At 49.6% G+C, this 22,813-nt stretch overlaps 8 protein-coding genes and 1 non-coding gene across 9 annotated transcripts; 2 read left to right on the plus strand and 7 right to left on the minus strand.

Moving 5' to 3' along the window:
• Positions 1 to 308: 308 nt before the first annotated feature.
• On the minus strand, positions 309 to 1,434 carry BKA67DRAFT_204996 (uncharacterized protein). The gene is made up of 2 exons (XM_046095451.1): positions 731 to 1,434; positions 309 to 675 (listed from the first exon to the last, which is right to left on the minus strand). The coding sequence occupies exons 1-2, from the start codon at positions 1,134 to 1,136 to the stop codon at positions 422 to 424; spliced, it is 660 nt and encodes a 219-aa protein (XP_045962272.1). The 5' UTR covers positions 1,137 to 1,434; the 3' UTR covers positions 309 to 421.
• Positions 1,435 to 2,459: 1,025 nt separating this feature from the next.
• BKA67DRAFT_656267 (Alpha/Beta hydrolase protein) lies at positions 2,460 to 3,816 on the minus strand (the record flags this gene model as incomplete). Its single annotated transcript, XM_046106915.1, has 3 exons — positions 2,460 to 3,194; positions 3,252 to 3,301; positions 3,357 to 3,816. 3 exons carry the CDS (start codon positions 3,814 to 3,816, stop codon positions 2,460 to 2,462), a joined length of 1,245 nt encoding a protein of 414 aa, XP_045962273.1.
• A 335-nt stretch (positions 3,817 to 4,151) lies between these two features.
• BKA67DRAFT_513138 (fungal-specific transcription factor domain-containing protein) lies at positions 4,152 to 6,140 on the minus strand (the record flags this gene model as incomplete). Its single annotated transcript, XM_046097540.1, has 3 exons — positions 4,152 to 5,509; positions 5,568 to 6,028; positions 6,085 to 6,140. The coding sequence occupies 3 exons, from the start codon at positions 6,138 to 6,140 to the stop codon at positions 4,152 to 4,154; spliced, it is 1,875 nt and encodes a 624-aa protein (XP_045962274.1).
• A 464-nt stretch (positions 6,141 to 6,604) lies between these two features.
• Positions 6,605 to 6,675, minus strand: BKA67DRAFT_t54. Its single transcript has one exon. It is a non-coding gene; the product is annotated as a tRNA-Gly (tRNA).
• Positions 6,676 to 6,943: 268 nt separating this feature from the next.
• BKA67DRAFT_557011 (ribosomal protein S2) lies at positions 6,944 to 8,666 on the plus strand. The gene is made up of 3 exons (XM_046102212.1): positions 6,944 to 7,084; positions 7,136 to 8,009; positions 8,065 to 8,666. Exons 1-3 carry the CDS (start codon positions 7,054 to 7,056, stop codon positions 8,429 to 8,431), a joined length of 1,272 nt encoding a protein of 423 aa, XP_045962275.1. The 5' UTR covers positions 6,944 to 7,053; the 3' UTR covers positions 8,432 to 8,666.
• Positions 8,653 to 10,324, minus strand: BKA67DRAFT_557013 (S-adenosyl-L-methionine-dependent methyltransferase). The gene has a single exon (XM_046102213.1). It carries the CDS (start codon positions 10,037 to 10,039, stop codon positions 9,137 to 9,139), a length of 903 nt encoding a protein of 300 aa, XP_045962276.1. The 5' UTR covers positions 10,040 to 10,324; the 3' UTR covers positions 8,653 to 9,136.
• A 90-nt stretch (positions 10,325 to 10,414) lies between these two features.
• Positions 10,415 to 12,516, minus strand: BKA67DRAFT_643948 (T-complex protein 1 subunit eta). The gene is made up of 2 exons (XM_046105833.1): positions 12,325 to 12,516; positions 10,415 to 12,257 (listed from the first exon to the last, which is right to left on the minus strand). The coding sequence occupies exons 1-2, from the start codon at positions 12,368 to 12,370 to the stop codon at positions 10,627 to 10,629; spliced, it is 1,677 nt and encodes a 558-aa protein (XP_045962277.1). The 5' UTR covers positions 12,371 to 12,516; the 3' UTR covers positions 10,415 to 10,626.
• A 1,895-nt stretch (positions 12,517 to 14,411) lies between these two features.
• Positions 14,412 to 14,861, plus strand: BKA67DRAFT_656272 (uncharacterized protein; the record flags this gene model as incomplete). The annotated part of the gene is made up of 2 exons (XM_046106916.1): positions 14,412 to 14,480; positions 14,556 to 14,861. The coding sequence occupies 2 exons, from the start codon at positions 14,412 to 14,414 to the stop codon at positions 14,859 to 14,861; spliced, it is 375 nt and encodes a 124-aa protein (XP_045962278.1).
• Positions 14,862 to 17,091: 2,230 nt separating this feature from the next.
• BKA67DRAFT_620116 (uncharacterized protein) lies at positions 17,092 to 21,593 on the minus strand (the record flags this gene model as incomplete). The annotated part of the gene is made up of 5 exons (XM_046105469.1): positions 21,424 to 21,593; positions 21,237 to 21,375; positions 20,902 to 21,186; positions 20,261 to 20,844; positions 17,092 to 20,198 (listed from the first exon to the last, which is right to left on the minus strand). Coding segments are annotated over exons 1-5 (4,167 nt in total), but the record flags the coding sequence as incomplete, so codon positions are not given.
• Positions 21,594 to 22,813: the final 1,220 nt, after the last annotated feature.

Consider the following 22,813-nt stretch of genomic DNA (forward strand, 5'->3'; position numbering starts at 1 on the left):
GGTTGCCGAGGTGAATACCACAGACTACTAGCGCGGCCTGGCCTTTGTTCCAAGGGTACCCATGAAGCAGTTTGGAACGGGTGTATCTTTGAATATATGCGAAGACTAAAGCTTAATAGAGGTCCGTGTTTGTGATCTGGTACACATCAAATATAAACTCCCACCGGCGTCTGAGTTCAAGGCAAGAGATATTTATACTTAGGAGCGACCCCGATACCGTACATCAAAGCTGTACTCAGCAGCAATGGGTCGGCAGGTTATGACGAGATGCATTCTTTTTGGGTGATATTGGAATTGTGTTGATATGTGTCAAAACTTTCCATTCTTCGATCTACTAACAGGCCGGAGGTCCTTCCCATCAGCGTAAGATGAACGGGTCACATTGCTCCAACAAATTCCGTGCAGGTTCCGATATAGGTAATTATTCTATCATTCTCATTCTCGAAATTCGGAAGACGCCATACCCACTATTGTGGGCAGCCCAAGCACTCAGGTCGATATCAACGTGCTTCTCATCTCTAAATCCTCGATTCAGAAAGAAATCATGGTGGTTTGGCTCGGCGGAGATTATGAATGGAAGACCTGCAGATTTAGCTTCATCGCGAGCAGCCTGTATCAACTGGGTACCAATTCCCTGACCGCGGCTCGAAGGCTTAACATAGATATGTGTCACATCTAATATTCTTTGATTAAAATTGATCCTCTCAGGATTGGGAAAGGGCTTCTTTACCAAGATGTTCGCCTTGAACATCTGATTCCAAGGTCTCAACTGCCTTCATCACAGCATGGAATACCTCAGGCACTAGGCCTGGGGGCACGTTCTGTCCTGCATTCTCTATCTTGGATTTTGAGGCTTTATCTTCGTCGGGGGCTGGCTGTCCTCTTTTGGTAAAAAAGAAGTAACCAACAGTTTCCCCTGATTTGTCATTGACAACTTTCAAGCTGGTGGTGTTGGGGTTCTTTAGACCACCTTCAATGGCAGCCTGGTAGAGAGGACGCTGGACGGCCTCATTTGGCCAATCTTTGATCAAGAAACGATTGATGGCAAGCTGTAGCTTCGAATCCTGGAGAAAGCTGGTGGTCGTGGGAATGTCATCAGCTGTGAGCGGAACGATTGAGTGGCCTGGAATCGACATCTTCGCAAACTCAGAGGCGGCAGCACTGTGAAGTAATGGGAATCATGGATATTTAATCCATCAGCACGAGAATAGTCGAGTGTTCTTATACTTGGCCTCATATTAGGCACCCGGATCTGGCTTGTGGAGGCGAAGACTGAACCACACGACTTGTCGATAAAAGTCCATGAAGCCGGGCGGACTAGGACGTTTATCAATTTGAGCGTAATATGACGTCTTATTCTAGTAATTCCCAACTTGAAGTGGAAGTAATCAATTTAGCAACTTCCGGGGTAATTTCACATTACCTTAGCGGAAGACTATAAAGAATTAATTGCAGCCTGGCCGTCGACTTCTGTAGGCCCCACTCAGTCAACATGTCCGCTCTGCTCCATTTCGGAGGTATTGCGTCTCGGCAGGCAGCGAAGTCTGGTATCCTTACTGCCTGAAACGAAACACTCTACGACTTCATAATTTCTCAAGCATGGGTATTGATGCCTGACCATAATCTCTTGGCAAATTGCATTCTCTGACGGAATAATCGAAGAGGGCCCGGAAGTTTTGTTCTTTACTTGTCTTTCTAAAGAGCTGCAGAACATGGTCTGGGAAGAGGCCTGACCCCGCTATTGGCATGTCGTCTTAGGCAAACCCAACTACCTTTCTTTTGGAGTTTTCACGACCTAGTTTCATCGACATCTGCCGTACTATTGACATCAACACTGGGTTTCTGGTGTCCAGACTGGCTGGGCAAGATGATCTAGGTCTTGGCAAGTCCTTCGACCCTACAGATCGGCAGCCAGCGTCCCAATAAGAACTAGGCAAACGCATCTACACCATCAAAGACTCCTTTAACAACAATATTCAACGCGAACTATCGCAGGATGTAAAGCCATGGTAGCCTCATCTAACTTTCAACTGCTTGTTGAGGCCCCTCGAAGAATTCCAGGTGAGGTTGATCATGCCGTGGACGTGACCCAAGGCAACATATAAAAACTCTGGCTTAGTAAGAGAAATGTGAGTGTGATTTCCACGATGACTTTGACTCCAAGTTCGCGCAAGATTTAAAGGAAGTTTCATGGACCGGGAAAGAAGGTCGCTGGTGGAGTTTGTGGTCGAGTGAAGAATGCGCTGCTCTTTGTCTATAAAGATTCAAGTTATACGTCCACACTACGTGGCTTGATAAATTCCGGAATAGTGACCTTGTTTGAGTACATCATTACAGATTGCTGTACTGTGGATGATTTAGTTAGTCTTTACAATCATCGCCATAACGTATTCCGAGAGCATTTTCGATCTATATTCCAGGTCTCGAATTGGAGACGATTCATTTCGAAAGTATAATGTCTATGTATTAGTGCTATGCCCCTTGCCAGCTTGGCCCATCCTCCCAGGGGTCCAACTCCAACTCCTCGTGGCTCCATTGCGAATCGGTAGAGCAGCCGCAAACGGCCTTCGCTGCTTGGCTGATTGGAACACCTTTCTTCGTGTGAACAGATTCGTTGGGATTGGCTTCAGGATGCCTACACCATGCGCTGTCCGTAGTGCCCCGACTAGATCGTGCATGTACATCTCCGCTTTCTTGAGGGGCATGTGCATAAATGGGTGCGGCACCCCTTGATACCTCCTTACTGTCGTCTTGACACCGGCAGCAACTAGCTTTTGACCATACAGCTCCCCTTCGTCCCTCAACGGGTCGGCGCTTGCCGTGCCGACGAACGTCTCGCACACGCCCTCCAGGTTGCCATTGATGGGACTCGAGTAGAACTCCGGCAGCGCTGCTCGCTCGGCTTCGTCGTCGACAGCACCCGTCTCGGAGTTCTCGCGGTAGAACATGATCCGTGCCCAATTGAGACACGGCGCGAACTCATTCTCGACGAACGACGGGAACTCCGAATCTGATGCCTTCTCGTAGTGTGCATGGGAGGCGGTGACGGGTACACCCAAGAAGGCAAGTTTGAGCGGAATCCCAGCGTCGCGGGCACGTTGCTGTGTCACGGCAGCTATCTGACCACCCGCTGATATTCCACCGATTGATATTGAGTCTGATCGGCCATTGACCTCTTCACCGTGGCTGTAAATCTGGGAAACGTGTTAGCGGGAGGCCTCAAGTGTAAGGGCGTCGCGAGTGTCACGTACATATTGTACCGCAGTCCAGGAATCATCATGTCCCTTGCCTAATGCGTGTTCTGTGGTCCCCCAAGTCAGTTGTGCTTCTACGTTGGTGCCGAAGAATGAGCTTACCAGGCCTGAGACGATAATCAACGTCGGCGACTAGTATGCCTAGCCGGTTCCGGATCGCCATACATATTTTCGCGTCACTATTCAGATCGCCGAAAGTGAAACCTCCACCGTGGAAGTTGATGTGTACGGGGTACGGTCCCGTGCCATATGGCGACGCACGAGAGTCTGGCTTGTATAGCCGTACTGTGAAGAGATACCCATCATCAGCCTGCAGCTTGATGTCTTCGACACACACTGCTTGCGAAAGCTTTCTTACACCCCGGGAGTGGTAGTTTGCTCTTTGTTTCCGGACTTCCTCGAGTGAAGCATTTTTGTCAGGTGCCGCTTTACCCAGTGTTGCATTGTAGAAGTCTATAAAGTCTTGGTCTAGACTTTCAAGGAAGTCTGGATGGATGGGATTGGCTGGAACCGTAGAGGTGGACCCCGGGTCTTGAGCTTGTATGGTGCGAGAAGGTGGCATTTTGATGTTGCGATTGGTATAGAATGTTGTTCACTACAATTTAGGAAAGTCGAAAAGGACTGACAAGTGTGTAGTTACTGATAATTTATTCATAGTGCGACCAGAAGAGCTCTTGTTGCTCGAGCAGTGACTTGTTGAATGGTGGCTATTGTTGTCGGATAAGCCGATCGCAGATCGGAAGTTGTAAAATTGGGGAGGCACTGCCTCGGGGGTGTGGATATCGTACCTGAAAGGAGGCATGGCTCCGACCCTCTACGTGGGCATCACGACTAAACGATTCTGGCTATAATTGGGTTAGAGTATTGAAAGTATCATCGTGAACAACCCAAGATCCGTCATTGAGCTACAGGAAAGTCAAATGAGAACTCGTCCATGCCGCCAAAGTCATTCGGCCACCCATTCGCCAGCTGTAGCCACATACCATGCAGCAATGCTCTCTTTGCAGCTTCGTCAATAACATTCAGTCTCAGTGTGTTGTTAAGATACGAAGCTTCCCTGACCGAATGTGACCCATCGCCGGGCAATGGGCATAGACCATTTCCTGGCTCTGGTCGATATTGCGATCTTAGGTATGAGTCGGCGAAGTAGTCTAGACTCTCCTGACCCGCTGTTTCGTCATCACTGCCATCCAGGTTGATGTTAATGGGCTCTCCAAGGTAGACGAGTCGATATACTGCTGTCCAAACTTTGATAGTATTTCTCCACGGCTTCGCAACTGCCCACGTGTTCCATGTCGACATGATGGTGGTAAACAGGGACAAGTATACCTGTGCCTGACCTCGCGTCTCGTGCTGGATCCCTTCGAGGTCGCCTGCGAACTGTAACCATAAGAACGTTGGAGCCGCAGACAGCATTGCATTCGCGATCCATACTGATTGCAGCTGAGCGATAGCAGAGCCGCCGGTCTTCCACAGCGTCGATGCTATTTCACCAATCATCAGCGCGTTAGAAACACATATGTTGATGAAAGCTGGTTCTCTTCGTAGCAAGGACCAGCCGCTAGAGTCTAGCTTGTCGCTGAGAATCGCTTGGCCGTTCGTCTGTGGCAAATATAATTGGTGCGCAACACAAAATGCACTGTGAAGGAGGAAATGCATCGTGGCGAAGATACCCCCTTGTCCCACCGAGCTATGAAGATTATAGTTGTCTTTGCTCCAAGCCAGACTCGAAGGCAACGATGATATCCATTCCCTAAGTTTGTGATGCCGCTGGTGAAAGCGACTAGCAGGGTGAGTTGGTGAAGCTTTCTCAAAGAACCTACCACCGCAAACCTTAATGTCCGCAATTGCGCTCCATATAGTGAGCGTCTTTATATAAAAGGGCATCAGACCAGTATCCGACACTCGGCCCATGAAGCTGCCAACTGCAAGATTATTTAGCGTCAAGCCGCTCGTCGTCTCTCCATATGCCAGTGAGGTCTCGGATATGGGAAGAGCAACGGAGATGTGCACTTCGTATAGGGTGCGTGGTTTTGCCAGAAGGAAAGCGATTAGCCGGTCAAAAAGAAGGCAAGCCCAGAAGGTACGCCGGCGGATCTCTTGCTCTTTGAGAGAGTTCCTTTGATGAAACTCCCTGTTCAATCTCATAATCTGGGCCATTCGTATTGCTGTGCCTATGTGCATCCAGTGGCTCGACCCAGCATCAGCAAGAAGCTCAGATTGTCCAAGCACCAGATTAGCTTGAATATTTGGTACTGCATTGGATAAGTTTCCGCTCGGTTGCAAAGCATGCATATAGGCAGGGAGTCTTACCGCTAGGCTCATCTGAGGCCTCTTTCGCTAAACTCCTGGCTATGGGAGTGTATCGCGCCCAAACCTGATGGGCGTTGTCACATCCAAATAAGTCTTGTGCCTCAGCGTGAGTCAAATACCGCGAGCATAACGATATGATGGCGGTAGTTAGAAAAGGTGTTTCAGAGTAGAGTGCGTCGAAATCGGGACGATGAATGAAACAGCAAAAGTCTGTTGCCCAGTGGTACTGAACAAACAGGTCCAGGCATCTCTTGACGCCTGGCCACTCTGGCAGCGATGAAGGCACACTATAAGGCACCAAAGATGGGCTTGCGGTGGCAACTGTTGTGGCTACTGGTGACGGGGGCGCATCAGGGTGAGGTGAGGGCTCCGCGTCATCGGGCCATAGACATTGCCGGTGCCGTGATGAGCAATGCCGACAACGCGGCCGAACGCCGTCGCATTTTGTTTTTCGTCGGCGACTATATTGCCACAATCAGCACCCCATCAATATATCAGGACAACGACAGATGGTTACCATGCAATACAGGCTTGCGGTGTCCTGCGGACCTTGTAAGACGTGTTCGGGCTCATAGCTCATCGGTCGGATTGGCTATTGATGAGACTAATGGCTATGATACAATGGGATGGGGAAGCCGCCTGACGACATCTTTTCCGCGCGAAGACCGACGCAGGATGCGAATGTGAGCGAGTAAGTAAGTAAGTATGTTAGTACGATCATCGACATGAGATCGGCTTATCCGATCTGGCTTTACGCATACATGTGAAAAGAAACTTGGCAATGTCATGCTGTGTCAATTGCCCCTTTTAGGCAGGTGGAATCCCCCAATCCCACCAAGGATTATAGCGACCACCACGCTATACCGCGATAGCTGTTATCAGATTCAGTAAAAGTTCAAGCACCAAGAGAACTGAAGTGTAATGTGTCTCTCATATCTGTATACCGAGTCAAAATAAAAACCTCCTGCAGAATGTGCCTAATAATACCCAACAACGGCCAAGTGGGAAGATATTCCGATGTAGAAAAAAGTAAATCGTGCACTAGCCGCGAATCGAACGCGGGGCCCATCGATGGCAACGATGGATTTTACCACTAAACCACTAGTGCTGTGATTTGCCGGAGATGCGACATGAAGATAATAAAAATGTATAGAGGTATATATTGAATACCATTTTACAGGCTTGTTTTAGGTGGGCGACGGCTTAGCTGGTGTAGTGGAACTTGAATCTCCTCGACTGCCCAGGTGTTTGAAGCTTGGCATTGAGAATACCTACATATCCCCCGCACGGGGCACTTTACAATAACTACTTCTAGGGAGCCCAACCTGGATTGTGCATAGTCAGTAGTAGATAGGTGGGCCCCACTCAATGGGCGGAGCGGACTTTCCCTGGACCGACCCCCGTCGCGCCTTCCTTAGCTGGACCCGGAAAAGTTCCTGAGCTCCAGTGTGCTGATCGCAAGACGTGAGGTTAAGGAGTCGCAGTCATGATAATACGAGAGTTTGGTGTCCGCCAGAGTAAGTTGGGCTGACCAGAGTCAATTGGATCTTCTGACATGATCGCAACAGGCCGAAAGGCGCTGGCAGCATCTCTGCGCCAAGCCCCAAGATGCATCCGACAGCTATCGACCGAAACATCAGAAACTCCAGGAGCACTCGCCGACCCTGTGGCTGAGGGCGCCATTCAGTCGAACCCGGGTAAGCCGGCTAGGTCGGCGCTCTTCATGAAGACGGCGGTCAAGCCCGTACGGAAACGACAGGTGGCCCCTGATACGACGAAGGTGGATTACGAGGCGGCCGTGCAAACGCGCCGCGTCCAGCGAAAGATTGGTACCAAAGTAGAGCACACCTACTCGCCCTCGGACGTATTCAGAAACCCTCCTGGTCCCAAAGATGTCACCCTCGAGCTGCTCATGGCTGCTCAAGCCCACATGGGTCACCACACCTCAACCTGGAATCCCGCCAACGCCCGGTACATTTACGGCATCAGGCAAGGAATCCACATCATTTCCCTGGAAGAGACTGCTGCCCATCTCCGTCGAGCAGCTCGTGTCGTTGAGGAGGTTGCATACAGAGGCGGTCTTATCCTCTTCGTAGGGACGAGACCAGGCCACACGCAGATCGTCACCCAAGCGGCCAAGTTGTCGCGAGGCTGCCACCTGTTCAGCAAATGGACGCCAGGTACCATTACCAACAGCGACAAGATTCTACCGGGAGTGCCAATAAAGATTGTGAACCAGCATGATCAAGAGCTGGAAGGTTTCAACCAGCATCTCATCTCACGCCGCGCGCTGGTACCCGATCTTGTGGTCTGCTTGAACCCATTGGAAAACGCCGTCCTGCTGCGCGAGTGCGGTCTTTCCAATGTTCCCACCATCGGTGTTATCGACACAAATACCGAGCCCACATGGGTAACCTATGCCATTCCCGCCAACGATGACAGGTAAGCACAGCGCCCAGGAAGTGCTGTCACGTTTGCAATAGCTAACACAATGTAGTCTCCGATGCCTAGCGGTCATCGGTAGTGTCCTCGGCCGTGCTGGAGAGGCTGGCCATAAGCGTCGTCTCGAGGACGCCGAGAAGGGTGTTGTCGAATGGCAAACACCCTCAGAGATCGCACGCTTTTTGGCCGTCAAACGGAAGCGGGAAGAGTGGACCGAGCGTGCTAGGATGGAAGCCACTCAAGAGGCAGCAGCGGCAGCGAGCGCGGAGCAGCAAGGCAAGCTAGCCATGGACCAAGCCAAGCAGCTCGAGGCCGACGAGTTGCGTCGAGCATTTAGAGAGTTGGACGATGAGAATATGGACCAACTCCTCAGTGGTGAGACGCGGCAAGAAGGTAGTGGGCCTGGCAGGACAGAGATGTAATGCTGTTTCCAGGCTGTGAGCCGTGGGTGTCGGCACGATGCACACCGCGTAGCTCTGTATCATAAAAGACTAAAATGTACCATGTGTATAATACTACTGTACTTGCACCCAATTCTCTAATCACGATTTGGCCGGAACTTTTCCGCGTCAAAACGCGGATTACATGAATGTCAGTCGAAGCGGCACGGAACTAGTAGTCCATCCCCAGTCGCTGTAGCGGTCACGTATATTCCTGATCTATAACACTCATTCTGTCGCTTATGCCTCATAACGTCACTAAAAACTGTCAACAACCTTTCTTGTAATACGCCAAGATATTGACAATCCCTCTTGTGTCATGTCTGACATGGTATCGTCTAGTTAAACACTTGCACTTATGCTTAAAAAACAAAATACTTCCGACCCCCCGGTTTCGCGACCCTGTTTTCCTTTTCCTTTTTTTCCCTTTTAAATGAATTTCGTGTAACTTACAGGATTCTGTCATGATGCCTTTTCTATGACCTCGCAATACTCTTCCCTAAAGTTCTCATGTTTTCTTTTTACATCTACCAAGTAATAGTACCCGAATAAGATTCGCATGAACGGCACTGCATCATACCCCTCCCCCCTTTCTCCTTTTATTTTATTTTTATTTTAGGAATCGGATGGCTACTAGGTGTATCAACATTGATGCCGTACAGGCAAATCATGAACAAGAGCCTCTCACTAGCTCTCTTCTTCAAATCGTGCAACCCAAACATCCATGGTCCGGACCTTCTCGCCCTTCAACTGCTCGACCGCTGTGAGAACCGCATCCCTGGACGTCTGCACCGCCGACTTGACTCTCTCGTCCTCGATGCTCTCCTCAACCTCCGCCAGGAAACTCTTGTGCTTGACCGACCCCACCTCCCAGAGGCCGTCCAACAGTCCCGGCTCCGGGACCACCACGCTCTCCTGGCCCTCGACCGTCCAGCCGGCCTCCGCAGCGATCTCCTTGATCGCCCTGGGAGTCAGCGGGCTCCGCACGTTCTCGGAGCTCTCGGCCCTGAAAGCCTCCAACATGCCCCGCGTCAGCACGGTGAGGACATGCGGCACGGCCGCCTTCTCCGTGGCGTGCATCGCGTACTCGGCGATGCAGACCCTGCCGACCCTGCCCCTCAGCGCGCGCAGCACGCTGCCCAGCACGGACGGTGAGGCAAAGTACCAGATACAGTGGGCGAGGACGGCGACATCCCACTGCTGCTGCTGTCCTGCCGCCGTTTTCTGCCCCAGAAAGTCCTCGGGTGCGGCCTGGTGCCAGCTGATCCTGTCGCCCACGACGCCGTTCCGGCTCAGGTGGTCCTGCGCCTGTGCCAGTGTGAAGGGCGCGCCGTAGTCTAGGGCGCCCGGGTCGACGGCGTCGACGTGTCCCGTGGGTCCCACGGCGTGGGCGAGGACGGCAGTCGCATTTCCCTGGCCGCAGCCGAGCTCGAGAACTCGGGAGCCGGGCGGGATCTGCCAGAGGTTGACGAGGCGGATGCGATGGCCTGCTTGGGCGAGTTCGATCTCTGGGTGGTCTGGTGATTGGAGGGAGTAAGAAGCGATCTGGGATGCTTCGGAGAGAGGGATTGGGGTAAAGTTGGAAGCCATGGTGCGTAGTGGGCAGGGTATGAATGGTGGAGTAGTACCTAGGTTATTAGTGACCGATGGGTTCTCGTTCCTTAGCAGCTTTGGTAGTCTTTTATATAGTTCAAATCGACCATGCACATATTTGTTAGTGCAACAAGCTGGAAGCTTTGAGTCACCTATGTGATGTTCGTATATATTGTGGATAATTCAGATTTAGCATCGAGTCAGATTATAGCAATGCAGCACATTGTGCCAATGAGGGACTCTGTTGACGTGACTGTTTAAGCATGACGCTCAGTCGGGTTAGTGCAACCACGTGTGACTCACCAAGCCATCAATTTGTAAATGCAAGCTATTGATGTCATCAAGTCCTAAATTGGAAGCTGCGGAGGGACCTGTAAGAAATAGGGGTTTGTAGTATACAATTAGCATTACTCTGGAGTAGATGTGAGTGGATCGCTCCTATACGACCCATCTCTAGGAGGCGGTTTTGTAGAACTTGTAGACTCATCAATATAGCTCTATTTAACGCCATGTCGTACCTGAACTCCTCGTTGTAGGTATCATACATCCACGCTCTCTTTTTCTATGTCATTCCAAATCATTATTTACCGTCTCGGCATGCCACGTCCACGTCCACGTCCTAGTGCTCTTTGAGCAGCTCCTGGAGGCAGGGCCTGGCCAGGCGCTTGCGGCTGCGCGCTCTCCTCGTTCCTGATAGTCTCATCTACACCGAGGATCAAGCAACTTGCCTCTGTTGCGGCTTGAATCGCGTTGATCTTGATCAACGCCGGCTCCCAAACGAATCTCTCCATCATATCCGTCACGCCCTCATTCTGGAAGTCCACACCTGCCCATACCTTGCCCTTGCGGTGCTCTACCCTCAGCTTGTTGAGGATGTCTGTGGCGTCGAAACCGGCATTGTCGCAAAGCTGGCGAGGGATGACTTCAAGAGCCTTTGCGAAGGACTTGATGATGGCTTGTTGTTTGTTGGAAATCTTCTTATCTGCAAAGTTATGTAAGTAGGCCGATATCTCCATTTCGCATGCACCACCGCCACCAACGATCATGTGGTTCTTGATGGCACGCTTCACGATCATGATGGCATCGTGCAGGGAACGCTCAACCTCGGCGATGAATTGCTCGGCACCACCACGGAGGACCAATGTGCATGTCTTGGCCTCGGGGCACTCCTCGAAGAAGTTGAATCGCTCTCCACCGATCTGGCGCTCCTCAAAAGATCCACATGTGCCTAGGTGGTGGGCCTGGATATCGGAACATGTTGACTGAACGGTAGCACCAGTAGCTTGAACCACACGCTCCATATCCCCAGAAGCGACACGTCCTGCGCAGAAAACATCGCGGTCTGCGAAGTACTGGGTAGCCAAATCACCGATGGGGAGTTTGGAGAGGACGACCTTGGCTCCCGTCTTGTAGATAGCCTCCAGCTTCTTGAAGATGATCTGCCACTCCGCATCGACAATTGCTTGGTACTCTGAAACCTGCTCGACACGGATCTCGGCGTTGTCCTTCTCGGCCTTGAGCTCAAGCTCAACGTTGAGGCAGCAGACCTTGGGCTTCTGGAAGGATTTGGGTTGCTGCTCGAAACCGGCGTAGGAGAAAGTCTTCTTGAACGCGACACCGTTGACGAAGAGGGAATCGGTCAGGGAGCCGCCGGGGATCTTCTTGATGCCAATGAGCTTCTCGTCCAAGTCATCCTGGTCAAGTGACAGGACAGCGTCAACGACCATCTCGACAAAGAAACCAGTGTTTCTCTTGATGAGCTTGCTAGTCATGGCGGTGCCGGCAAGCTTGCAAAGGGTCTCCCTCCTGTTGCCCTCATCTGTTCGTACGGCAATTTCCTTGATCTTGTTCACGGCCATAGTAGAAGCTCTTCGCAGGCCCTTGACGATGACCTGAGAGCTGACACCCTGCTCAACGTGTTCGCGGATCTCCTTCAGAATCTCACCGGCCAAGACCACGACGGATGTGGTTCCGTCTCCGACTTCGGCATCTTGTGATCTTGCAATATCCACCAGAATGCGTGCTGCGGGGTGTACGATGTCGAGCAGCTTCATGACGGTTGCGCCATCGTTTGTGATCGTTTGCCGGCCGTTCTCGTCTACCATCAACAAGTCACCGCCGTACGGGCCCAGGGTGGGCTTGATAGTGTTTTGAACTGCCAGACATGCGTTGATGTTGGAGATGATCTGACCCTTGCCCTGCGATGTATCGGTGCCTATGATGAATGTTGTGTGAGCGCAAGTTCTACACCTCGCCTCGCGACTTTGGAGGGGCTCGCCTACCTTCTTTCAGGACAATGATGGTGGGGGTTTGCCCGCCGAAAGACATTTTGACTGCTGAAAGGCCCGAATGCTACAAAAACAACGGTTCTTCAGGATACTGTAGTGTTGGTCTGCGAATTCGAGACAGGACGTGATTCCGGGCGGTGAGAATAGCGGGGTGATTAGTTGGATTTCCCAATTTTTATCGGCCTTGAAGCTTTTGAGAGCTTCAAAAAATTGTTGCCTTTCGAGATGTCAAGAGTGACCCGCATTTTCGGGGGTACCTGGGCACGGACCCTGTGCTATGTGATGACTAGTCTAACCTCGATTAGTCCAACCTCATCTGATTCTCATCTTTTTGTTTCGTCTTAGCCTACACAGCACTTGAAATGTGTTTGTTGTCTTTACGATGCCAGATTGTACATACATAACAGTGCTTGTTTCTGCTCTCCATGGTCTGTTCGGCCAGGCTCTCACCTCCTCCTCGGCGTCTGCGTCGTAGTCCTTGTCCATGCCACCCTATTCAACCATTCTGCCCCAGGGGATGGTATCAGCGGTCCTAGACTGGACTGATCGGCTTGAAATGATGATCAGTAACATACGATTACAGAATATCATGAAGATGAAGTGCGTGTAGGTTTCGCCGGTTTTCGCGTATCGGATTCTTTTACGCACGTCGGGTTAAGTCCCCTCCGGCAGAGTGCCCCAAGTTATCTCGCCATCAAACCCTGAGGTCAGGGGTGCTGTAAGTATTGCAGTAGGACGTGCGGCGCCATAATGCTTCACATATTATAGTGTTAAAGCTTAAATCAGTGCGTATATAAAGTGCAAATTTTTAGTGGCAAAGCTCTTCCTGAGCACGAAGAATTCGGTTACGCGCTGAGAGAACAACTTCATTATTTATGAAAGATTGTTGTCTCAATTGCAATATTTAATTTTGTGCTTAGACAAGGGTAGGGTGTAGAGTTATAGAAGCCAGGTAATTTTTCATTTCTAAGTCAATGTTGCATACGTTGATAGAGGCTACTATTATGTCACCCAAGAGCTACACGATACTCAAGCTTGGAGTTGCTATTCGCTCAGTAGGATTCAGCTGAGTCGAGACTGTTACTGCTTATTATATGTATGAGGCCCGAGTCGGCACTGGGCGGCCCGTGTGTATGGCCTACATTCTCCGCCGAATGGGCCTCACACAAGACCCCCCAGTTTTATAACAATAGCGTTGTACCGAAAACATAACCAAACAGCCATGAGCCGGTGTCTTGTAAGTCTAAAAGTGAAGTCGCGTGTGGCGCGACATTGAATAGTACCGTACACATGCATGGAACCAGGTGCTTCTTCTTCTCCCAAAAACATATTACAATATTAGAAGTCTCAACATCGATTAATATAATGTGAGAAACTTGATGAAATATCGCCCTGGTATTATACTTCCTTGGTGGTATGCATTGTGGACACAGGAAAATATCTGACGAATTCCAGTAGCAATGTTTAGGTTACGCGATGATTAATTAAGAGTTCTGTCGATTGATCATACGACGAGACTGTGACCTCTCTTAGTGCTCGTATGGTACGAATTAAAAAGGCAGAGATCTCCAAATGACTGCATGCCAACAAATGCCTATGCAGTCGTTATGTTGATATCAGGAATGATCCATGATTGAATGGGAGCGCCGCGAGCACTACCCACACTCTAATAGCTATATAGACTCGCGCAAGTTGTAGCATCAAGTATATATCATCAGCTTTACCGAGTAATGCGACTAGCCATGGTGTTATACTCGTACTGCGCTAGCCGTAGTCTATTAGGTTCGGATGGTGGTTCAAATCAAGCAAGTTAAATGGTATCCAAAGCTGTATTGCCGGAAAAGGAAGCCCTCCCCCCCCTCCCCCCGGCATAAACGCCGACAGTTATGCATTAGTTAGTCTAGCGTCCAAATTTCCCGTCTGGAGGCCCAGGCGCCACGACGCAAAACATCAACGTGTCTGTTTCTCTCGAACACCACGGTGGCGTAGAATTTGTCCTCTTCCAAGAGCAATTAAATCGCTGGTCAGTTGGAACTCGGAGGTCACTCATTTTGTATTCTCGCCAGGAAATAGTCGGCACGATGGCGCAGCCTAATTACTCCTCGAACCCGAACATGAATCGCTCGCTTGATTATCTCAATCAGGTACAGGTACAGGCGCACCCCCGCGCTAGATCAGCGTCCTCCGCCTTTCCAGCGATGCGCTAACTTCGATTCCAACAACAGAAGACTTTCAGCGCAGATTCTGAGACCTACCAAGAATTCCTGAAGATCCTTAAGGAGTATTACGATGCATTCAGGAGTGACATCGAGGAGGTAGTCGCTAAGCACAAGGCGGCCAAAGAAGGCCCCACAGCGGAAACCGCTTCAACAGACGGCTCGCCTGACGATGTGTCCAAAAAGCGAGCCGAGCGGACAACACAGGCACTAGAGGACGTCAAGAAGTTGTTCGCAGGACATGATGATCTGATCAAGGGATTCGAGGAATTCTTGCCAAACCCGGAGAAACAGGACGCTGAGAAACAGCCCTAAATTCGGGGGTTATATCCCCGGATTACGAGACAACTGCTAAATTCAATGGCTCCTGGCAACTCGTCTCTGGCACAGGGTCTCAGGTACCCCAGTGAATGTCGCATCTTTATTCATTTTGGTTTTGCTTCATCGTATCTTGGCTCCCTTGCTCCAGTAGAAATGTCTACTTATTCTTCTGGAGTAATGCCGATATATAGCTGTGTGGTATTCTGAATGCAGGAGTGGCGGCATCTTTTAATGAGCCCGCCATTTGTGCCAACAAAAATGTATTACCACGCCAAGCCAAGATTCCATTCACAATACAATATACGTGAGATTCATTTGTTATAAATAATCACAATAGCACTCTTGAACTGGCAAATTGTCATACAATGAAGACCGATATCAGTGTCGCATTCAACTTTGTTTAAATTTTTCATGAGTCTGCTTACTCTGGGGCTTCTATGGGGCTGTCATCGCAAACTCAGTGCCAACATGGAGAAGGCTTTGTATCCCGCATGGAGCGTCGGTCTGATCGACTTTCATGGCGATAACCGTAGTTATAGAGTCACTTACAAAGCTGGTGTGAATGTTCTGTTGTGCCCTAGACCGACTATGATCTGTTCACCATCTGGTTACCCTACTTCCCGTTTGTAGCTACTGCAGCAAGCCTGGATAGCTTCACCAGAGCTCAATATGTCACTTTTTAGTGCTTATGGACCAGTTCTTCCTATAATAATTTCCTACCCTCTACTATTTAACGTACCGGCCTTGGCAGGAATTGCAAGCGATGGTTATATATATACACTGCACTGAAACCGACTTACTAAGACAAGTGACGAACTAATTTAATAGGTCTCGTTATACTTAGATATTTGAGATTTGCTTCATAATCGGACTATAGACAACCTTTTAATCTCTTTATATTAAACTAAGGGTTAGTGACTGCCTAGTAAGTCCATCGCGGAGCATGCTGGCATTCGCGTGGGCTGATCAAACGTAGGGAGAGACCTAGATGCCAAAGATATAGTGTATTGCTTAGAGGCTGTCGTATGAACGCATCACTGCTTTTTTATACGACGTGGAAAGCCGCGATCAAAACTAAAACCTAAGGCAAGACTAGCCATAACTCAACGCAAAGCCACAAAATCATACGCCATAACAGGACCACCATACTAAACCACTTCAAACATCCCCAATTATATCTATGAGCTACTAAGTAGATAGGATCAAAACTAGTAGTAGTGTCGTATAAAGATAGATTGCCTCGGTCAACATATATCCAATGCAACCACATTGCGATCACCTTTACGGTGCCGTCGTCTCTCCTCCCGAGCACCATCGTCTCTCTCTTGGTCGTCGAAACGTCTCTCTACTTTTGCACGATGTCTTCCAGATGATCCCAGCCTTTCCAATCTTGAACCTGGTAAGGAAGAGGCCAGCTAGCGATGTTTGTGGAAGTGTCGCAAGGCCACACCTGCGGATTTTTCCACATACCCGGTTCGTACTGCTACTCTCAGAGCTGGGTATGCGGATGCCTCCTCGCAGTACTATCTCACATCTCCTTCATGTATTCTTGCACCAACCCAAGTTGAATTATGGGTAGTCCTTCATAAAGTATAGCGAGTGCGCGTTGCGAGGCTAATCGATCAGGATGGTCTTCCGCTAGCGCCGTTGACTCAATCTTTACCACATGCTCTAGCAGTTTGACCGCCTCCTTTACTTGTCCGTTGGCTTGGTATGCTCCTGCGAGCTCGTGTTGCGAGGCTAATCGATTAGGATGGTCTTCCGCTAGCGTCGTTGACTCGATCTTTACTACATGCTCTAGTAGTTCGACCGATTCCTTTACTTGTCCGTTGGCTTGGTATGCTCCTGCGAGCTCGTGTTGCGAGGCTAATCGGGAAGGATGGTCTTCTGCTAGCGTCGTTGACTGGATCTTTACCACATGCTCTAGTAGTTCGACCGATTCCTTTACTTGTCCGTTGGCTTGGTATGCTCTTGCGAGCTCGTGTTGCGAGGCTAATCGATCAGGATGGTCTTCTGCTAGCGTCGTTGACTGGATCTTTACCACATGCTCTAGTAGTTCGACCGATTCCTTTACTTGTCCGTTGGCTTGGTATGCTCTTGCGAGCTCGTGTTGCGAGGCTAATCGGGAAGGATGGTCTTCCGCTAGCGTCGTTGACTCAATCTTTACCACATGCTCTAGTAGTTCGACCGATTCCTTTACTTGTCCGTTGGCTTGGTATGCTCCTGCGAGCTCGTGTTGCGAGGCTAATCGAGAAGGATGGTCTTCCGCTAGCGTCGTTGACTTGATCTTTACCACATGCTCTAGCAGTTTGACCGCCTCATTTACGTGTCCGTTGGCTTGGTATGCTCCTGCGAGCTCGTGTTGCGAGGCTAATCGGGAAGGATGGTCTTCTGTTAGCGTCGTTGACTGGATCTTTACCACATGCTCTAGCAGTTTAACCGCCTCCTTTACGTGTCCGTTGGCTTGGTATGCTTTTGCGAGCTCGTGTTGCGAGGCTAATCGGGAAGGATGGTCTTTTGTTAGCGTCGTTGACTCGATCTTTACTACATGCTCTAGCAGTTTGACCGCCTCCTTTACTTGTCCGTTGGCTTGGTATGCTCCTGCGAGCTCGTGTTGCGAGGCTAATCGGGAAGGATGGTCTTCCGCTAGCGTCGTTGACTGGATCTTTACTACATGCTCTAGTAGTTCGACCGATTCCTTTACTTGTCCGTTGGCTTGGTATGCTCTTGCGAGCTCGTGTTGCGAGGCTAATCGATCAGGATGGTCTTCTGCTAGCGTCGTTGACTGGATCTTTACCACATGCTCTAGTAGTTCGACCGATTCCTTTACTTGTCCGTTGGCTTGGTATGCTCTTGCGAGCTCGTGTTGCGAGGCTAATCGGGAAGGATGGTCTTCCGCTAGCGTCGTTGACTCAATCTTTACCACATGCTCTAGTAGTTCGACCGATTCCTTTACTTGTCCGTTGGCTTGGTATGCTCCTGCGAGCTCGTGTTGCGAGGCTAATCGAGAAGGATGGTCTTCCGCTAGCGTCGTTGACTTGATCTTTACCACATGCTCTAGCAGTTTGACCGCCTCATTTACGTGTCCGTTGGCTTGGTATGCTCCTGCGAGCTCGTGTTGCGAGGCTAATCGGGAAGGATGGTCTTCTGTTAGCGTCGTTGACTGGATCTTTACCACATGCTCTAGCAGTTTAACCGCCTCCTTTACGTGTCCGTTGGCTTGGTATGCTTTTGCGAGCTCGTGTTGCGAGGCTAATCGGGAAGGATGGTCTTTTGTTAGCGTCGTTGACTCGATCTTTACTACATGCTCTAGCAGTTTGACCGCCTCCTTTACTTGTCCGTTGGCTTGGTATGCTCCTGCGAGCTCGTGTTGCGAGGCTAATCGGGAAGGATGGTCTTCCGCTAGCGTCGTTGATTGGATCTTTACTACATGCTCTAGTAGTTCGACCGATTCCTTTACTTGTCCGTTGGCTTGGTATGCTCTTGCGAGCTCGTGTTGCGAGGCTAATCGATCAGGATGATCTTCTGTTAGCGTCGTTGACTCGATCTTTACTACATGCTCTAGTAGTTTGACCGATTCCTTTACTTGTCCGTTGGCTTGGTATGCTCTTGCGAGCTGGTGTTGCGAGGCTAATCGGGAAGGATGGTCTTCTGTTAGCGTCGTTGACTGGATCTTTACCACATGCTCTAATAGTTTAACCGCCTCCTTTACTTGTCCGTTGGCTTGGTATGCTCTTGCGAGCTCGTGTTGCGAGGCTAATCGGGAAGGATGGTCTTCCGCTAGCGTCGTTGACTGGATCTTTACTACGTGCTCTAGTAGTTTGACCGATTCCTTTACTTGTCCGTTGGCTTGGTATGCTTTTGCGAGCTGGTGTTGCGAGGCTAATCGATTAGGATGGTCTTCCGCTAGCGTCGTTGACTGGATCTTTACCACATGCTCTAGTAGTTCGACCGATTCCTTTACTTGTCCGTTGGCTTGGTATGCTCCTGCGAGCTCGTGTTGCGAGGCTAATCGAGAAGGATGGTCTTCAGAAAGTTGCTGGTTTCTCCATTCACATGTTTCTTTAAGCCTTCGTATAGCGTCCTGGATCCGCCCGTCAACCTGTAAACAAAGCCCTACTTGCAGGCTTAAATCAAATCGCTCATCAGCTCTTATACCTTTACTTTCTGCTAATAATCGAAAAGTATGCGGTAAATATTGTCTCCACATCGTGCGATTTGTGAAGTCTTGAGGAGGGAATATCTTGGATATGTGTCGAATAGCATCAGTTGCTGTGGTAGCAATTAGTCCATTCTCTTTCAACCATACACGAGCTGCTAAATGCACAAGACTATGCATATCCAACAAGTCACCTTCTGCTCGTTTCTCAATAAACGCGTACCTATAAAGTGTGCCGAGCGCATCTATCAGGTCAAGCTTCGACTGCGAAGCTGGCAATATTGATTCCGGTATTGCTTTTGGTTCAATATTTGCAAGGAACGACAAAAGCCTCACAGCAGCTGCATCAGACTTCTGGATCTGGTCAAATGATACAAGCCAGGTAGTAGCAACAGCTCTCTGCGACCTTTCAAAGAGGGTGCTATCATCAAACTTCCTGCTCATAAGATTGACCATGATTTGTTCTTCGCTTCGAAGCAGGTCAAGGTAACCGGCAATCGATATCGGGTGTCTGTCCAGATAGGCTGCTGCTTGGGCGATTGCTAATGGAAGGTATGTAAGCTCTTCAAGCAATTCCGTGAGTTGCTCCTTATTTTGGAGAACTCCTTCCGAGATTGATAAATGTTTTAAGAACAATATCGCTTCTTGCAGGTCCATTCTGGGTATCTCAATGGTATCGCGGAACTGGCCCCCTCGGGCTACTTCCTTAGAACGGGTGGTGAATAATATTCGCCCATTTTCTGTCTTTGGGATAAACTTGTTTATCCCTCCAGGATTGTCCGAGGGCCCGAACAATACTTCTGTATCGTCTGCATTGTCCACAATGAGAAGCCATTTCCCGGCCTCTGCTGACCGTAGGTATTGGCATACCAACTCGTTCAGGTCTTCATCCGTCCGACTCGTGATACTTAATCTACTGGCAATCTCGGTATATGCCTGATCGAAAGCTCCATTACTTAGGGCCGATACCCAGAAAATGGAGTATTCAGGTTTGTTCTGATTTGCCCAATGTGCAAGCTGTAAAGCAACTTGGGTTTTACCAATTCCACCTAGCCCAAATAACGCGACTTCGTCACATTGCTCTTCGAAAAGCTTTTGTTGGAGCGAAATAAGGATTTTTTCCCGTCCAACAAAGCGTCTGTTCTTCTGTATGGGGAGATAATGGGTACGTTCTATGATAATGTCAGTCCATAAAAACCAGACATAGGAGGTTAATTAAACGTAGGTAGCCCACTAGGTGTAGCCAAAAGTTCTGCCTGTCTTCGAGGCACACGAGTGAAGCCATCCACGAACTTCTGAATTGCCCTCTGGTTTTCTTCCAAGTAATTCTTCGTGTGCGCAGAGATCCTGCTTGCTTTCTGCCAATCTGCTAATGTGATGTCTTCCAGGCCACGGTCAACGTTGAACCTGTGGTAAGAGTCCCCATCACCGTATTGCTGATCCAGCTCCCTCGCTACCTTTTTCGACGTGGTTGCCATGCTCCTCAATGCTTTGAGGATCTTTATCCTTGAGTCCTCGATGGTGACTACATCGCCAAGTCCAGTACCGATACTGAGCACTTGTAACTGATGACGTTCAGGAAATTGCCGTCGCGCCTCATTGATCAGAATTCGGCATGGATTGTTGTACCCAAACCCTGCGTCAATAAATTCGATCGCGTCCCGGCCAAGTTTGATAGACTTGAAGAAGGTCGTTGCGGCCGATGTCGCACGGGCAACTTGCCAGATAGCACAATCCTCGAAGTCGGTAGTGTTGTCATAGGTCTTGAAAAGGGTAGGCGGCGCGTCAACGTTGTCCCTAGTTATAGCTAGGGCAACCCTATAAATTATCAGCCAATTCGCTTCTTAAAATCACTTCAGGCCCACTCGAACACACGTCTTTGTGCATGATCGGTTGCGAAACTGGACACCACCATGTGGACAAGTCTCAGCCGTTGGTTTCCCTTCCTGCCGGTGGCCGATGCAAGGAGATTCTACGCAATGCTCCCTGACCACTTGTTTGATAGCATCCTCGAGAGCTCTGGCGGAATAAGCTCCTCTAGGCGGGGCAGGCGATGGAAATCGCCATTTCGGTGTGAAAGCAGCCTGTCCAACCTTGTCATACGCTTGGATGCACTCGTTCACCGTCATACTCAATCTCCCAAGCATAATCGCAATGATCCTTAAAGGGTTATTAGTGAGGGTGGTAGGCACAAAACTGAAGAGCCATACCCGCCGGTGCTTGTACCACCAATCACATCGAAATGGTCGCATGGCTTAGGAACTCTATCAAGACCTTTGGATTCACGGATACGTTCCATAATGTTCTCCAAGATCAGGAGACTAGATTTGCCGCGGATTCCTCCACCATCTGGAGATGATTAACATATTGGCCAGGTTGAGGATAGGCATAGCTTACCGAGAGAGAGAACCCTCAATGGTAGTGAGTCTGCATCCCTATGCATTTCCATCTGATCTTTCGGCTGGGAATGACGACTTCGGTACGGTCGGTCCCGTTTTGATGATACGCTAAGCACGCTAGAGATCTGAAAGCATGTGGATTTTGTGTCGATACATAGGAAGCCATTGTTGTGACTTCCGAGCCTTATCCCGGAAGAAGGCTGATGTGCGGGGTAATCTTTCCCAAGCGCCTCAAGACCACGTGGTATCCGTTCAACCACATGCAAGATAGGAGTTTGTAGCCCTTAATCTGCCATATGACGAATCCCTTCCCACGTGTGTACGTTACTCTATAGCTCGGAAGACACTAATCGAGAAGAGAAGACAAAAAGAGGTTACGAACGACACGGAGCAGAGCCTCGTGTTGGCGCCCGGTGCATTTGTGGGATTGAACTCTTAAGACGTAACTAGAGAACATCGTGGCATACAAACTGCCAGCAAATAGATATATACTAGACGAAAGTAAAATTGCCGCATCCGCGTCGAAATGCTCCGGGCGAACTCTTTCCAAACAATTTGATGATACGAATAATGAATGGGACGTCATTGAGGATCAGCTAAGGGCTTGAAGTGGTCTTTGTGCCGAGGGCGAAAAATGAAGGGTCGACATTTCTCTCATCTACAAAGAAAGCGAGAGGTTGGCATACGAGAGAACACGACAAATCACTGGATTAGGGGCTATAACTCGCCAACGTGCTGATAGTGCCGCACTCATAGAATAGCAGGAAACTTCTGGCCAGCCTCCTATGTGGAGGAAGGTTTACCGGCTCATGGGCTGTCAGGGGCGTGGCGTGGGTTAGGTCCTTATTGCTGGTGTGATCCAGATGACAAGGAACATCATAAGCTGGACTCGGGTATATTGACAAGGCTTGTTCAGTATGCCGAGGAGGGCGTTGTACTCCAACCACACAACGATATGCCTCAGGAGATCCGCGAACTGATCTACTTTGAGCATCAACTGCAATCTGAGCGTCACCATCGGAAGCGAAAGGCCTCTACTTCTCATGGCTTGCCTCGTATCAAAATTGTGAACGTATTACCGTCACCTTATGGTTATACATGATAGGAACATAACTTCGGCTCCGACGTGGACGGCACGGGAGAGAATAATCGCAAGCACCTAAGCAAGCTTAAAACCCCAAGTCCCCAAGACCTAGCTACTCGTCAATACTGTGAGTGGCATTATGCATAGGTGAACAATTGAGATTGGCAAGCTGGGTTCTGGAAGATCTGCACCATTATGATGGCAGAGTGTCCTGATTTCCAACAGATCCATGTTGCACAAGATAAAGAAACCGACTTCCTCGTCAAAAACGGAGTGAAGCCGGGTATCGCAGTCCAATCCATTC

The sequence above is a fragment of the Truncatella angustata genome (assembly GCF_020726525.1).
Source record: "Truncatella angustata strain MPI-SDFR-AT-0073 chromosome Unknown BKA67scaffold_2, whole genome shotgun sequence".
Taxonomy (NCBI): Eukaryota; Fungi; Ascomycota; class Sordariomycetes; order Amphisphaeriales; family Sporocadaceae; genus Truncatella; species Truncatella angustata.